The sequence below is a fragment of the Fopius arisanus genome, unplaced genomic scaffold (genome assembly GCF_000806365.1).
Source record: "Fopius arisanus strain USDA-PBARC FA_bdor unplaced genomic scaffold, ASM80636v1 scaffold00095, whole genome shotgun sequence".
In the NCBI taxonomy this organism is placed as follows: Eukaryota; Metazoa; Arthropoda; class Insecta; order Hymenoptera; family Braconidae; genus Fopius; species Fopius arisanus.
Window position 1 is genome coordinate 184,225 of NW_011887834.1, and position 14,777 is coordinate 199,001.

At 41.1% G+C, this 14,777-nt stretch overlaps 4 protein-coding genes across 7 annotated transcripts; 2 read left to right on the forward strand and 2 right to left on the reverse strand.

Annotated features, from left to right (window-relative positions):
* Positions 1–899: 899 nt before the first annotated feature.
* LOC105270812 (thioredoxin domain-containing protein 11) lies at positions 900–4,318 on the reverse strand. The gene is made up of 4 exons (XM_011311985.1): positions 3,946–4,318; positions 3,589–3,799; positions 1,752–3,514; positions 900–1,483 (listed from the first exon to the last, which is right to left on the reverse strand). The coding sequence occupies exons 1-4, from the start codon at positions 4,161–4,163 to the stop codon at positions 1,003–1,005; spliced, it is 2,673 nt and encodes an 890-aa protein (XP_011310287.1). The 5' UTR covers positions 4,164–4,318; the 3' UTR covers positions 900–1,002.
* A 53-nt stretch (positions 4,319–4,371) lies between these two features.
* On the forward strand, positions 4,372–6,484 carry PIG-Q (phosphatidylinositol glycan anchor biosynthesis class Q). The gene is made up of 5 exons (XM_011311986.1): positions 4,372–5,305; positions 5,363–5,643; positions 5,727–5,919; positions 5,987–6,101; positions 6,164–6,484. The coding sequence occupies exons 1-5, from the start codon at positions 4,520–4,522 to the stop codon at positions 6,352–6,354; spliced, it is 1,566 nt and encodes a 521-aa protein (XP_011310288.1). The 5' UTR covers positions 4,372–4,519; the 3' UTR covers positions 6,355–6,484.
* Positions 6,485–6,493: 9 nt separating this feature from the next.
* On the reverse strand, positions 6,494–7,347 carry LOC105270815 (uncharacterized). Of its 2 annotated transcripts, none has more exons than XM_011311992.1 (2): positions 7,202–7,347; positions 6,494–7,098 (listed from the first exon to the last, which is right to left on the reverse strand). In XM_011311992.1, exons 1-2 carry the CDS (start codon positions 7,255–7,257, stop codon positions 6,765–6,767), a joined length of 390 nt encoding a protein of 129 aa, XP_011310294.1. In that variant the 5' UTR covers positions 7,258–7,347; the 3' UTR covers positions 6,494–6,764. The 2 variants fall into 2 exon arrangements, with proteins under 2 accessions (XP_011310294.1, XP_011310293.1); XM_011311991.1 differs by having other exon boundaries at positions 6,494–7,107; positions 7,202–7,345.
* A 35-nt stretch (positions 7,348–7,382) lies between these two features.
* SCCRO4 (DCN1-like protein SCCRO4) lies at positions 7,383–12,084 on the forward strand. 3 transcript variants are annotated; one of them, XM_011311988.1, is made up of 6 exons: positions 7,383–7,429; positions 7,983–8,167; positions 8,961–9,193; positions 9,753–10,119; positions 10,220–10,427; positions 10,552–12,084. In XM_011311988.1, the coding sequence occupies exons 2-6, from the start codon at positions 8,045–8,047 to the stop codon at positions 10,635–10,637; spliced, it is 1,017 nt and encodes a 338-aa protein (XP_011310290.1). In that variant the 5' UTR covers positions 7,383–7,429; positions 7,983–8,044; the 3' UTR covers positions 10,638–12,084. The 3 variants fall into 3 exon arrangements, with proteins under 3 accessions (XP_011310290.1, XP_011310289.1, XP_011310292.1); XM_011311987.1 differs by lacking the exon at positions 7,383–7,429 and adding an exon at positions 7,440–7,543; XM_011311990.1 differs by lacking the exons at positions 7,383–7,429; positions 7,983–8,167; positions 8,961–9,193 and adding an exon at positions 9,420–9,648.
* Positions 12,085–14,777: the final 2,693 nt, after the last annotated feature.

Genomic DNA, 14,777 nt, shown 5'->3' on the forward strand with positions numbered 1-14,777 from the left:
ACCCTTTTCAACTCTATTCAACTACTTTCAAATATTTTCATCCTCTCCTATTCTCTCCTGCCTTCCCATTCTTGCCATTTTTTAATATTTTCTATTTTTCACATTATTTTCATCATTCCGCTCTTTCAAGACGTATTTTCCTCACTTTTTTTTCTGTTTCAAGTGATTTTTGGTGGGAATCAACCAATATTGGTAAATTGAAGATTTTTGGGGTTTGAATTGAGTTTGATTTTTCCCGGGTCGAAGGTGGGAGGGGGAGGGCGATGATGGAGGGGAGTGGAGGGAATGTTTGAATGACCGGAAGTTGTCATCGATGGGCTTACATATAAAAAGGTCACGTTCTTATCGCTCATCGAGAGTTCTCGGAATTTGTGGAGGGGGTGCGAGCGATGACCATAAATAAATCGATGTGAGTAATCGAGATTGTTGAGGTAATGGTCAGGGGGAGGGGATCTAACAGCTCGGAGGTAAAATAATAGTTTTTTTATTTTTAACGATATTTACAGGGTCTTCGTGGGGGGTGATAACGGTGTGGACGATTTCGGAGGGAAGTAGTGGGATGAGATACGTCGAATTTTATGGTCGCATAATCGTCATTATCTCAGGAATTAGTGATTTTAGGAGGAAATGTTGAAGAACTTTTTTGGAGGAAATTGAGATGGCTACAAAAAAAGTTATTTAACGTTTTTCGGGAAAATCGATAGTTTCTGAGATAAATCGACGATTAAAAAGGGTAAGTTCGATCATCTCATTTTTGCACTCCACTCCTTATTCACTGCAGAATTTTCAATTTCTATTGATTTTAGAAGAAAATATTATGGGACCTTTTTTTGACGGAAATTTAATCAGCTCCAAAAAAGTCCCGCAACATTTCCACCTGAAATCAATAATTCTCCAGATAAATCGATAATTAAATATATTAAATCCGAATTATCTCCTTTCCACTTCTGACTTCATTACATAACTGTACATTTTCCTCGAATTTTCTATAAAAACTTGTCATCATAACTCGTCCCTCAGAGATCCAATTCGCCTCTTATCTCTAGCTTCTCCACGTGAGATTTCACAGGTCTCACTGGCAATTTTCTTTGGCCTCCTGTAGGCGCGGAATTTTTGGAGAATTTTGGAAAATTTTTCCAGATCAGTCTCCAGGTCGTCCACTGAACTGAGAATCAGGTGGATCTCTCGAACAAGCTCGAGGCGTCGTGATATTTCCCTCCTCTTGTTAGATATCGTCATCTTGGAGAGGTATTGCCTCTGCCTCCGCAGCTTCCGGTAAATAGCCAATTGATTATGAATAATATCCAGGCACAGCCTTCGTATTCTAGCTACGCAGTCTTTTGGTGGCTCACCAGCTCCAGTGTGACACACATTCACGAGAGCTTCGATGTGTGAATCATCGTTTAAATTAGCGAGAACGAAATTTAATAGATTTGGAATTGTTATCGGCAGGGTGAATGGATACACCGTACTGTCCTCTTTTCTGAAATTAAATCATAACGATAAATTAGCAATCGAGATAATTAATTGTAAAATTCATGACAAAAGTGAAGATAAATAAATATTTCATTCATTTAAAATCCATGGATTTTTAAATATCTGATGACTGAAAGGGATTTCTACTTTTCTCATTTCGTAGACCTCCCAAAGGAAGAGGTTTACGAGGCGATAAAAAAATTCTTCTAAATGCTATCTCACATCATCGGACTAAACACCTCATCATTAATAATCACGTCTGATTCACAAATTACCTCTTAGCCGGAAAGAAGAGAACCGCCGGATAGCGATTCATGCTGTACTCCCAAGGCAAATCATTATTATCCCCGTCGATTCTAACGAATGCGAGATTACTCATTCCCTTGAGATATCGAGCGACTGTAAGAAATACATAACTGACGGCACCACAGAAGGCGCAGTACGGTGAGTGATAAAAAACTACGACATCCCTCTCTGGATCCATGACGACCCCAAGAAAATTTTCAGTGGTGAGCTCCTGGACGCAGACCTGATCCTGAGGCTGTTCCCTGCACTGATAAACAGGCTGGAAGTCCCGGGCGTATCTTCTGCTGGAGTCAGACCTTAGGTTCCTCTTGAGGGTAGCATTGTTGAACTCCTGGACGAACCTGACGAGAACAGCCCTCCCTAGGGGTCCCTCCAGGAGATACTGACTCTCCTGAGCAGAGTCCAGGATAACGACAGCTGTTTTGTCCTGAATCCTCAGGAGATCAATTCCCAGGGCCTCGGCAAAATGAAAATACCTCAGACTGTCAATTGCAAGGAACGTCAGGGACTTGTTGGTGGTGCAAGCAGCCTCCAGCCTCCTCTCGTCACCTTCCAGGACAACTGGAAATATTGGGGGTTGATACTTGTTTCCCAACAGAAGAAATTTACAGCTCTCTTCTGCCAGGCGTTTCCTGACGTTCTCTGGCGACCGGGGGTCGTCCTCCCCCGTGATAATCGATGAAGAAAATTTTCTAGCTCCCCCAGGTGCTCCAGAAGATGCTGCAGAGGCCGCAGACTCTCGTGGGTCGTCATCGCAACAGAGATTTTTCTCGAAATCCCCCTCATTTCTCACCCTGAAGACGTCCTTCTGACTGCAAATGTCCTGGAGGCTTTCAGGGCTGTTGCACACACCTCCAGAGTGCTCTAGGCTCCTCTTGCAGAGGAGGCACTTGTTCATGAAAATTTTGGCACAACAACTGTCGTTGACCCATCGTTGGAGGGAAATACTCAAGGGGATGGGGCTCTCGTTGCTGTTCGACAGCTCTGCACACCTCTGAATCATCTCCAGGTAATTTTTCTTCGAGGTCTGTCTCTCTTTTCGCAGCTTGTCGATGAGTTTTTGTGTCCACCAGAGGCTCTCGCAGTCGTGATACTCCAGGGCAACTTCCTGGAGGAGGTTGTAATTGTAGTTGGAGGGGTGAAGAGGATTCCTGGGGGTGAACATCAGAATGACAGGTCCCGAGGAGAGGTGAGGGGCCAGAGTGAGGGATTTGGTGCCTGGGGGCTGCAGCCACGCGGAGACCCGGTGAATTGATGCCTCCAGCCATTGCAGGAGACTATCTGATGTCCAGGGACTCGTCGATGGGTAGATCAGCGTCTCATTCCAGAGATAGAAACTCACTGAGGGCAGAGGGGAAGGGCTGATGCTCAATGGTGACGTGGCAACTGCGAATTTCACCTCTCGATTTGGATCGAGCTCCAGGGAACGCACTGAGGCTCTGTAAAACTCCTGATACCCTGGGCTCATGGACAAACTGCTAAAGTTGAAGAATCCTACGAATACTGGGTGTGGCAGCAGCTCCTGGAGGTCTTCCTCCGTGGAAATTCGAGTGAGGGGATGAAGGTAACTCCGGAGAAATGCCAGCATGTAGGGGGCTGTGGGGACGCTCTTATACTGCACCCCTGTCCCTCGGAGAGGATAAAGAATCAGAAGAGGGTAGCTGCGGATCTTTGGGTACTGAGCTCGACACTCTGAACCTGGATGCCAGCAGTTTATCGCGGAGAAGAACACCTAGAGTAGAGTTTTATGAAAAAAAAATACACCAACAGAAATTAAATAGGATTTCCTGAATTTCATATCTCTACCTGTGAATGATATTGACGAGCAACAATCTCAAACTCCTCCCTGACAGCTTGGGACTGAGCATCCCAGGGTGCATAATACATAACAAAACAGAAATCAGAATCGGAGACTCGTTCGATCATTGCACTGACTTGTCCCTTGTAGAAGTCAATGACCATTGAATTTTCATTAAAAAATGGTCGAGCCAGCGGCGGCTTGGAGACCCTGGGGGCCCTGAAACTCCAGAAAAAAAATCTTCAACCCCAAAAAATTGAATAAAAAAATTCCCGACCACTGGTTAGGTCGAACCGTTTCACAGATTCAAAATATTCATCCCCCCAAAAAATATTTCTAACCCAAAGCCATAACCTAGAACTCACGCTGTGTGCAATGCTGCGAATGCAATGCCAAATGTGAAGATTCCGATGAATAAACAAATCGTTTCACGTGAGTAAGACAACATCTTGCTGGCGATTCTCTCCTCTAACGATGGATTTCGTGGCGATTCACTCGCCACGTTGCAGCTTTCGGTGTCGCTGGGCGAATTTTGATAATCAACATTTCTCGTCGATTCGTCTTTCCCCTCGTTCAACATCATCCAGAGGCTGTTGATGTGATTTTTTAATTTTCGACACCACCGGTGGTTTTTTCACGTGGCAATTGCACTTGCTGTCATCCTCAATCGCCTTTGGGCACATGAAAAATTAGAGCTTTAACTGGATTACCTGAGGCCAAGGGAATGAAGAGCGAATGGTATATGTTACACATATACAAACATCCTTGAGAACAGCTGATCGCTCTACAGTGCGTGAATGGGTGCAGCGTATCACGGGACAACACGTGCGATTCGTTAATTATTTATTTATTTTTTCTTGAACGAAAATTTTTTTTTTTCTTCTGGATGGTTTAAACCTGAATAAGTAACTCCTCGGAGCCAAGGTTCTGTGGGAAGGGATGAAGTCGCTGTTAGTGTTTATTCCCAGGAATTTTTTCTACGAAGCCCCTGGGTACATAACAGGAAAGGTGGTCTACGACTCCGAGAGTGAGAGTAAAAAATTCTACATAATTGGTACACAGTCTTGCCCTCGTGGCACTCCAAAGATCCACTCAGACCTGATCGGGTACTACTGGGGATGCAAAGAGGTATCCAAGATCGACAGAAGGACATGGAACTGGATAGAGATCTCGTCGAAGCCCTCGAACTCCAGAAGATGTCACGATTACTATTTAAAAAATGTAACCATAGACAACCACAGAGTAGAACTGACCGAGAATTCCCAGCATACGGTGAAAATAATTTATGATCAGGTTGGGCTGCTGAAGGCCGAGTTGTTCAGAAGTTCTGAGCACTATGGGGACCACTTCCTCGAGTTAAAGGCCATCCTGGAGAGGAGGCAAGTCGAGGTGACAGAAAAGGGAATGGTTGTGAGGGTCAGAGAGGCCTTCCTCATGTATACAGTCCTGGGGTTGATGTACCCTGTCTTATTCCTGGGAAAACTCACGAATAGACTGATGCCAGCCCTCAAGTACTCGACACTGGGGCTCCATGTCCATGGATGGCTGGAAAATACCAAATGGATGCTGGCGACTGTAGCCCAAGACAGGAGAATCAGCTTGAAGACCAGAAATCACATTCTTGCAACCATGTTTGATGTTTACCTTGGGGTGATGGCTCTAAGACTGCTTCTGCATTATATCGGGGGGATACCACCCTCCCAGGTGCTGCTAGATAATGCTGAGGTGAGGGATGACGACGTGGAGAGGAATATTCATAAAATTGAATTGCTTTTTTTCCAGAAAGTCGTGGAATCGTTGAAGAGCCTCATCCACTGGCTGATGGGCTCTCCAGCTGGTCTAAAACTCAATCACTCCTTCAACAAAATGCTGGGAAAATTCTTCCTGTATCACATTCACCTCTGGTGGACGTTCCTTGTCTCTATAAAACCAGTGATGAATTTTTTCTTCGAGGTTTTACTTCTCTTCGGAAGACTGGGAATTACCTTCCAGATATCGATCGCAGCTGATCTACTGGCACTCGTCAGTTTTCATACTTATTGTATTTATATTTATGCTGCCAGGTGAAGTGATTTAATGACGAAATTAGAGGAATTTATTTGTGAGAGAGAGATTCTGGAGAATTTATTGAAATGTCTCGTTTCAGATTATTTAATATTCAAGTGCGTGGTTTGACAGCTCTCTTTCGTCTATTCCTTGGGAAAAAAAGAAATCCCCTGAGGGAACGAGTAGACTCTTGTCAGTATCAGGCGGATCAGTTGTTCGTTGGGACACTTTTATTCACCATTAGTCTATTTCTCATGCCAACCACTTGGGTTTATTACTCAGTCTTCACAACAGTAAGAATTGTAGATTTTTTCAATCGAGTTATTTACTTATCGGTAATGCATTGACGTTTTTCAACAGCTCAGGTTAATTCTCATTGGATTCGGGGGCTTTCTTACGAGATTAAGATTTTATCTGCAAGTGATACCAGCCTACACCTTTTTCTGCTGGTTCTTTCGATCTAAAAGCACGAATAGTGAGTGTATAGAGAAATTAAAGGAAATTTTTCATTGACATATTTGTCCAATTTAATTTCAGGTTCAGTTAAATTGCTGATGAAACCTAGAGATCAATCTGGAGCAATTACTCTTTCGATGACGACAGTTTCAGCACCCTGGAGAGACACCTGGAAACGTTGTATTCCAGATACTCTCACGTATCATCCCTCCATTGAGTGGGGAGAGATCGTGAGTAACATATTCTGGGGCCAACTGCTTTATCCCTTGTGAATCAATCAAATCGAGTGACTCCATATAATGAATAATTGATTAGAGTAATTAAAGAAATTGATCAAAGTATCATGTAGAACCGAAGGAACAACTCCAAACATTAATAAAATATTTTTAATTATTTCCTTTACCAATTGAATTATTTTTCACTCCAACGAACTATTTATTTCACCCCTCTAATAATAATTACAATTGAGAGATTTCTTATTTACATTTCAGTAACGAAGTCGTTTTTGCAAAACATTTCAAGTTCTCGGGTAATATCTCCGAATTCAACAGAGACAGCAAAATTGTTCTCAGGATATTTTTTTTAGACTAGAAGGAGATCTACAGAAAAGGTCATTCCAAAATTATCCCAATTACTGGTATTTCTATTATTATTCAGGAAAAATCGGAAATCAGGAAGGGAATTATCTCCTAATGACTGTATTCTGTCCGAGTCTTTTCCTCAGGTCGTCGTTGCTGACGTCGAAGTAATCCCCGAGCTCTCGATCGAAGATCTGATCGATGTCGTTAGGTTTTCTCAAGTACAAGAAGTACACGAGAAATGCAGCAGTACTGGCCATGACCACATACGGTTGAAACCAGGGTACATCATCCTGATTTCCTCCCTGAAAGCTATGTCTTGCTCTCCAGGAAGCAGCTGGAGATGTAGAGTACGTAATCGGTCGATTTAACTCGTCATCCTCAGGGTCCACGTCTGGCTGAGTCTTCAATGATCGTTGGGGAGAGACCGAGGAAATTCTAGAAGTACTTCAACAACTTTGTAATTAATTCCCAGGATTAATTTTTCTTGGTTATGACAGCCATCTAATACAAACAAATTAATAATCACAATGACAATTACCTCTGGAAAATTCCCCTGAATCCTCGTCTCATTAGCCACATCTGGGGGATCGACATCTGCAAAAAAAACTGGCTCCAACAATTTCCCAATGTAATGCAACGAATCGCCTCCAAATAATCAACAATAAATACTCCCAACAATTAAATCCCGACCTCTGCAGGGGCTCCACAAAACGACTGGTGGTTTGGCAGACGAGACGTTGGCAGTGACAGACTGTAGGGCCTAGGGGTAATACCAAAATCACATTTATTCCCCCAAACCCCAATAATTAAACAACCCCCTAAAGAAGCCACTAACCCCCTTCAAATAACCAAATCACTCACCATTAAAAACAAAAAACAGGTTGGTTCCATTTTTTTTTCATCGCCCCTCTCCAATAACAAAAAAAAATTGTGTCAAAAATTTCTTCCCCTGCATTCTTCAAAAAATTCTGGTTTTTTCAAAATTTGCATGCCCGCAAAACTCAGTGCCTGGCTTTTAATCATTTGTTTATCCGAACGAAGGGGGAGGGTAAGAAATAAAAATTGAAAGATCCCCACATCCACATCCTCCCTCAGCACCCCTCCCCCTCCCGCATCCTCACCCCCTTACCACCCCCCTCTAAAACTTACTGCTCTCCATCGCCAGCCGAAGGCAATTTTTAAGGCATCGGGGCCTAAGTAATAATTAAAAAGCCATCTGCTTTGCATGCCCACTGGTCCAATCGTTAAACTGTAAAAAGTGCCATCGTGGAACTCTGCATTCTGATCGTCTGGTTAAATTAACATTTTGTTTGTCAAAGGGGCGATCGGGGGAGTACGGGGAAATTTGAAAACGTGATTTTCGGGGGCATAGGATGTATTGATGAACCTAACCTCAATACTGTCGGAGACGGCTGAGAAGGAGCAGGAGAATCGTTACGAGACACAGTTCATAACTGATCAGCTTGGATCCTTCAATTTGTCGGAGAATCAGTACAATTGTAACGTGAGTTCATTTTTTGGAGATAACGTCTAATCATATTTTTGAACTTGCGAAGGGCAATTTCACTCACGACCTGGGGACCTTGAATTTACTCTCCTTTTTTTTTTTTGAATTATCTGTCGTTGTTAGGATTGCGATGACTCGGGAATTCAGATTTTTGGTTGTCTACCTGAGGTTTGTGCAGGAATTGATTTTTTTTTATTGATGGAGGAGCAGGAAGTGAAGGTCGAGGATCGCCCTGGGCCTTGGGCTCGGATTTAGCGAAAGTTATTGGTTTTCTTAATTATTCTGATTTTCCTGGTTCGCAGTTCGAGCAGAGAGGGTAAATTCTGTTTTGATTCAGCATCTGGGGACTTTGTTTTATTTTTTTTTTTCGTTATTAATTGTCAGGGTTTCAATAATATTCGAGTACACGTTTTTCATCGGTTATTTGTGGCTTTCAGCAGTGGGCAAATATTATTTTTATTAATCGGAGAAATCCGAAAGTACAGGTCGACTGTTGTAAACGAAATTACTCGAGAATTTTCCTGTGGCTAATGACGTACGGAGAGGTTAATTTTTTTCTTCATTTATTTCTGTTTTTGTCTACCAGATGAAATTGATTTAAAAAATTTCTAAAAATCAAAACTTACAATGAATAAAATTAAAGAGAAATTTGTCGTGTGATGTATTAATTGGCGATTGATTGATAAATGGGAATGAATGGACCAAGAGATTGATATATAAGAGGGAGAAGTGAGGAAGTAGTCAAGGTCTTGAAATTATTTGGGGATATATGGAAAAATTGGTGTTGAAGGGCTGGACCCAGAGAATCCTATCACCTGAGTTCCCCCAAGGGTACGGAATAACCGTTGAACCAGCACGAATAGGACAATCACTGGTTACGAGAGGAGGAGGGATGCCTCGCAGTAAGCGGAGAGCGCCCTCCAATACAAATTATCATCATCACGCGGCCACCGATATGTCACCAAGTGCACACGAGGATAGCATGCCCAGGCATCCCTCGAAAAGACTGAGACACACATCGAGGTGAGCACTCCCTATTTTTTTCAACCTTTCACGCTGAACGGAGAAAAATAATCAATGCCTGTTCGAGCGTAATTACCTGATTCAGCTAATAAATAAATTTTCGATAAATATCTCTGAACCTAAGGACGCCACTGATATTTTCATTACCCCCAGCATTACATCAGTAGACAGTCCATTGGATGAAGTGAGTTGGTGCTGTGGCGGTACAAAAATAGCCGATCGGCAATTTTAGTCTGCCCTTCCTAGTGACTTGAACTGGTCCAATTCTCTGTCTCCCAAAGTCTCTCCTCAATCCCACAAATTCCACCCTCAACCCCAGATAAATCGAAACCTCTCCCCATCAGCCAACGACCCCTTCGATTTAACTCAAACAACTCTAAAACGGATATTTGAATAATTAAATAATTTATTCGAGAGCAATTGGAGGCATTCTGACAGTGCATGGATGACAACAGGTCTGTGCAGGGGAATTATCCATCGGGAATAATTGATAATGAGGGATCAGTGGATGTGTACAGACGATGTGAAGTGATTTTCTCATCCAGATATTTATTTTTAGCGCCAGGCGTTGCACAAAAACAGAGGATGTCTCAAGTACATCGTCGTTCTCTCAGAAACGATGTATCGCGTGGTTCAGGGAGTACACAGTGCCAGATGATCCCGATACACTTGGCCCCGAGGGTATGGAGAAATTCTGCGAGGACATTGCCGTTGAGCCTGAGAATGTCGTTATGCTTGTTCTCGCCTACAAGATGAATGCACGTCAGATGGGATTTTTCACGATGAGTGAGTGGCTCAAGGGCTTGTCGGAGCTCCAGTGTGATACGATAGGTAAAATACAACAGAAATTAGAATACCTGAGGAATTTACTCAATGAGCCACACACCTTCAAGGGAATTTACAGATATGCGTATGATTTTGCTAGGGTGAGAATTCATTTTTTTTTTTATTTAATTGCATCTTTTTGACATTTCCATGTTCCATTCCATGAATTTATTATTGATTGGGATTCTTTGGGGATGTTAGGATAAGGATCAGCGCAGTATGGATATGGAGACAGCTCGAGTGATGCTCCAGCTACTTTTAGGAAGACACTGGCCTTTATTTTCCCAATTTGCACAATTCTTAGATCAGTCCAAGTACAAAGTTATCAACAAAGACCAGTGGTGCAACATTCTTGAATTTTCACGGACTATTAATAATGATTTATCCAATTATGATCTGGATGGAGCATGTGAGTATGATTATTTTTTTTTTTTATAATTGTCTGCAGTCGTTTAAAAATGCATCAGGTTTAATAAAGTAAAAGTTGCAAAATTATGAAACGAGTGAAACTGGATGGAAATTTATCATTTCAGGGCCAGTAATGCTCGACGAATTTGTCGAGTGGTTGAAAGTTCAAAGAGGCGAGGGGGCGTCCTCAACAAACGTACGTGGCAGCTGAAATATCACATCATCCCAGCCTGTATCTTACCCAAAATCAATCCCCCCAATTCGACAATTTCAATCTCTCTCAATCACCTACGTCATAGAGTTTAAAAAAATTGCTTTCCAACTTTTGTTTAATTATTTTTCTCAAGCTGTTCACAAGTTGCTTCAACTATCAATTCACTGATTGAAAATGTCATCCTGAAACTCCACAGGAATCAAATAGTTCGTGGCTGTCAATGGAGCGTGAGAAGTGGCTGAAGAGTGGGGCAAAATCAATGATCAAAAATTTAAAATCATAGCTCTAACTCCCCCTGTTTTTTGATTAATCTAATAGCCTGTAGTTTAATGAAGAAAAAAAAAAATAGTGTTGCCGTGTATTTCACCGATGGTTGTGCTTAGAAATTCGATATCCGGATTTAGGGAAAATTGAAGGAACGAATTCTCCCTCTGCACCACATCAATAACTTGTTCACTCGTCTCAATATATTCATTAAAGTAAATATAACAATAACCGTCCAATTACCGTGTATTTCATACTCGATAAATTGGAAACTGTATAGAAGACGATGAATAATCGTGACATTTACTCAGTTTTTTACGGAGCTCTAGGTGGAATGCCTTACGTTCAAGGGATTTATGTTGGACGGCTGCTCGATACTGGGCACAATCATGTAAATAACGGTGTAATTTAACTAATTGATTACTTGATACTACTGATAATTAGTCCACTTAATCCGATATACGATCGATAGCTGTGATTAAGTGGAATAAATATTCTTTTGGTGGGAGAAATTCAATTCATCGTTCATCGGTGGATGGAGATTTGCCGAGAATGGAAAAAAAAAAAACTGATTATTGATAGGAACTCAGGGAGATAATGGGGAAATTATTTTTCCTCCGATAATTTATGAAAATTACTGGAGGAGGATGTTTCCTGTTTCTCGTAGTAGCTAGAGTTTATTCAACCCTTATTTCACTTAATTACAGTGAATAACGAAAGCAATAAAGTCCTCGTGGAGAGAGGATACGAAACCTGACTCACAATGTGAAGTTTTAAGTAGTTAAATAAATTAATAACACGTTCGAATTACAGCAAAGATTTTTCTTCTGTTTAGATTGTAAGGATCCTAGAGGTGACAGGTGAATTGAGACTTGTTTCTTTTTTTAAAAATTATTTCAATGGAACTAGTGATTATTCATGTAAATCAAAAGATCTGGGGAATTGAAAAATAATTTGTTGTATTTTCGGTTGAGAATTATTCGATACCTGAAGTCGACGTTATGTTTTTCAAACTCTCTGTTTCATCGATGTGTTCATTCTCGTTAATCAACTGTTCATCCTCATGAAGTCTCGATCTCAAATTCACTTGTTTTTCCCCAACTATTTAAGTGCATATGATGTAAGTGATGATGAGGAGATGTTGGAGGAATTTTTTAAATTGAGATAATGGAAGATGAAACAATACGAAATCTTGAGTTGTAAATTTTCTTGAAGAGATAGTAGCAGGCAATAGTTATCCCCATAAGTGTTAAGTCATAATTTAATTATCCACTTGTCACTTTAATACGCAATTGTTGTCTGAGGATACAATTCTGTAGATACACTTGTAATTCCTAGTGATAATTCATTGTCTTGTCTGTTTCACACCACACCCCCCGTCCTCGTCCATTTTTTCATCAGTATTTTAACGAATGGAAATGTAATAACGTTCGAAATGTAATCGCGAGCCTGCTGGTACCTTTTCAATTCACGATAATAAAATATGAATTTCATTGAGAGAGACAGTATTGTAATTTCAATGTCTTCAGGGTTTTATTTGGCGCTGATGCGCCATTTGCTCAATTAATTTAGTCACTTTAATCCGGAAGTGAATGGTAGTCAGCTGCTGATGTACATCGGTGTATGTCATCACTCGCTGCAATCTACTGCCCTGGGAATTTTCACAAATTTAAAAACATGTATAGCAAATTATCCCATTCATATAATTCCTATTTTTTTGTTTGCACCTTCAGTTATAATTTTTTTTCCATTTTCATCAGTGCCCTTAACAAGGAGAAAAAGATATACAAGTTGCTGATAAATATCAGTGGATCGGAAAATTTTTCTGTCTGGATTACTATAATTTTTAAATGACCCATTACCGCAGGCAAATGCCATGCTACACTATTTTTCGTAACACCCGTCAAAGTTCACTGCAGGCTATGTAAATGTCGCAAAATCATAATTTACAACAATTCAGGTACAATAAATATAAGAGTACTTGAGAGAATTATTTTCTTACATCCATCCATTCCAGTACATCACTCGGACTCAAGATTGACGATCGCGTGAAATACACATGAAAACTCAGGAAGAAAAGAGGTGAATGGCGCTCAGGATATGCTCCTCAAGAGAGTGTCTGAGGATTCATGGTATCCGGATACGAGCTAGGTGAACTTCTGACCGGAAGTGAGGGGCTAAGTGTGGCTTCCGCAACCATTACTGTTCGGTAAATGCGGCTCTACCCACCCTCACCTTCGTACCTCTTTTTATTTCTCCTTTTTTGCCTGAAATCCGGCTCTTCTTCGCTTCGAGAATATGGCTGCCAGTCACGGCACCCTAATTTTATCATGTGCAGGAGAGCAATTTGATTAATCACTGAATTTATTCATTGTTAATAACAATAATTAATTGAAAAATTTCTCTCGGAAATTTTCAGCGCTCGAAATCTTTTGCAAACGAATAGGACTTGCTAACGACGGTACATCATTGTCGATTCACTCGTTTCACTCTGGATTAAGAGATACCTATATGAAATACACCCAGAGATATTCCGCATACTCGTATTTATATATGTATGAACTCATTCGGTGGTGAACGCACCAAGTGTGTCTCTTCATGGAAAATGCATATGTAAATTTCAAGGAGAGCCGACGGTCAGGTTCAACATGCGATGATAGGATTGAGTGATAGTACGCGATAAAACTACCAACAATTGCACACATGAATTATTTTTTCTGCCAATAAAAATAACGCAAATAATCACATCAACAACCGTCTCGTAGGTGAGAGTATGAAAAATATGCGGGTTATTTCTCATTGAATTTTTTCCAGTAAATCACCGCACTTATGGCTTACTGTCACCTCACATGTGATCTTCTCACTGCACATGAGAGAAAAACGAGGGATCGAATGATATAAGAGCCAAACCCATCCTTTGGAAAAATTGTCTAGAAACAGTGGCACACTACACTCCCTCGAGTGCCAAACATAAAAGCAGCGTGTCTGAGCATGATAACACCTCCTCCCCTTTTTCGACTTTGCTCCTCTCATGTCCTCTTCGGCATCTCACACTATCCGATAAAACTCAGTAGAAATTCACAAATCAGGGATGCAAACATTCCGAAAAAAACGCAAATAATTCTAATAATAATTCTACAGTACCGAGGAAGTTCCAGGTCGATTAGATAACACGCATTATCGCTGTAAAACAGTTAATATAGTAAGCAATAACTGTGCAAGCTCTGGGATTATGAAGATATATTACTACGAGATGGTTTATAATGCTGTACGTGGCTACGGCTAGCCTACCTTGTCCGAGTGGCGATATTTTACAAAGGATAAATATCCCATATATATTAATTCATCATATACAGAGTTTAGAAAAGTATCTCATTCTTAATATACAATACAATACAGAGAATCCCTGATTCCTATAGTCATTGATATTGCAGGAGATTAGAAGAAAAATATTGCGGTGAGTATTTCTAAAGGCGCATATAGTGTAAAATTAAAACCGCCAAATGTTCCTCGATTTTCTGGAGTACGGAATGTGACCATTGAAATTATTCGCCCTCGAAAGCGATCACAAGCTACGGCATGCGATAGATATGGAATGAGAATTGGTCTGAGTGGAAATAGAATCCGACGGGCGAGTAAAAGACGAGGGAATGGTATGAAAGGGATGCTTGCCGCGTTTTCCCGGGAAAAGCGGCCGAGCCAAGAACGTAAATCACGACTACAGGAAATCCAACAAGTGATTTTATTACGTAGACGGCTAGCTTTCCCTCTGGCGTTCGATTTCCCTCTCTCTCTTTATCACTCCCGTACACCGCACGTTGCTTTCGCCAAATATCGAGTTGAACTCGATCGGGAGGCATCGGTTTCTCTCCA

Excerpts from the sequence above, each read along its gene's own strand:
- LOC105270812 (XM_011311985.1), bottom strand. The coding sequence starts at position 4,163 with ATGATGTTGAACGAGGGGAAAGACGAATCGACGAGAAATGTTGATTAT. Across the intron at positions 3,515-3,588 it reads CTCGTCAATATCATTCACAG|GTGTTCTTCTCCGCGATAAA; the intron begins GTAGAGATATGA and ends ACTCTACTCTAG. Across the intron at positions 1,484-1,751 it reads CTCTTCTTTCCGGCTAAGAG|AAAAGAGGACAGTACGGTGT; the intron begins GTAATTTGTGAA and ends ATTTAATTTCAG.
- PIG-Q (XM_011311986.1), top strand. The coding sequence starts at position 4,520 with ATGAAGTCGCTGTTAGTGTTTATTCCCAGGAATTTTTTCTACGAAGCC. Across the intron at positions 5,644-5,726 it reads ATTTATATTTATGCTGCCAG|ATTATTTAATATTCAAGTGC; the intron begins GTGAAGTGATTT and ends GTCTCGTTTCAG. Across the intron at positions 5,920-5,986 it reads ATTACTCAGTCTTCACAACA|CTCAGGTTAATTCTCATTGG; the intron begins GTAAGAATTGTA and ends GTTTTTCAACAG.
- LOC105270815 (XM_011311991.1), bottom strand. The coding sequence starts at position 7,257 with ATGTCGATCCCCCAGATGTGGCTAATGAGACGAGGATTCAGGGGAATT. Across the intron at positions 7,108-7,201 it reads TTCAGGGGAATTTTCCAGAG|TACTTCTAGAATTTCCTCGG; the intron begins GTAATTGTCATT and ends AAGTTGTTGAAG.
- SCCRO4 (XM_011311988.1), top strand. The coding sequence starts at position 8,045 with ATGAACCTAACCTCAATACTGTCGGAGACGGCTGAGAAGGAGCAGGAG. Across the intron at positions 9,194-9,752 it reads AGACTGAGACACACATCGAG|CGCCAGGCGTTGCACAAAAA; the intron begins GTGAGCACTCCC and ends ATTTATTTTTAG. Across the intron at positions 10,120-10,219 it reads ATGCGTATGATTTTGCTAGG|GATAAGGATCAGCGCAGTAT; the intron begins GTGAGAATTCAT and ends TGGGGATGTTAG.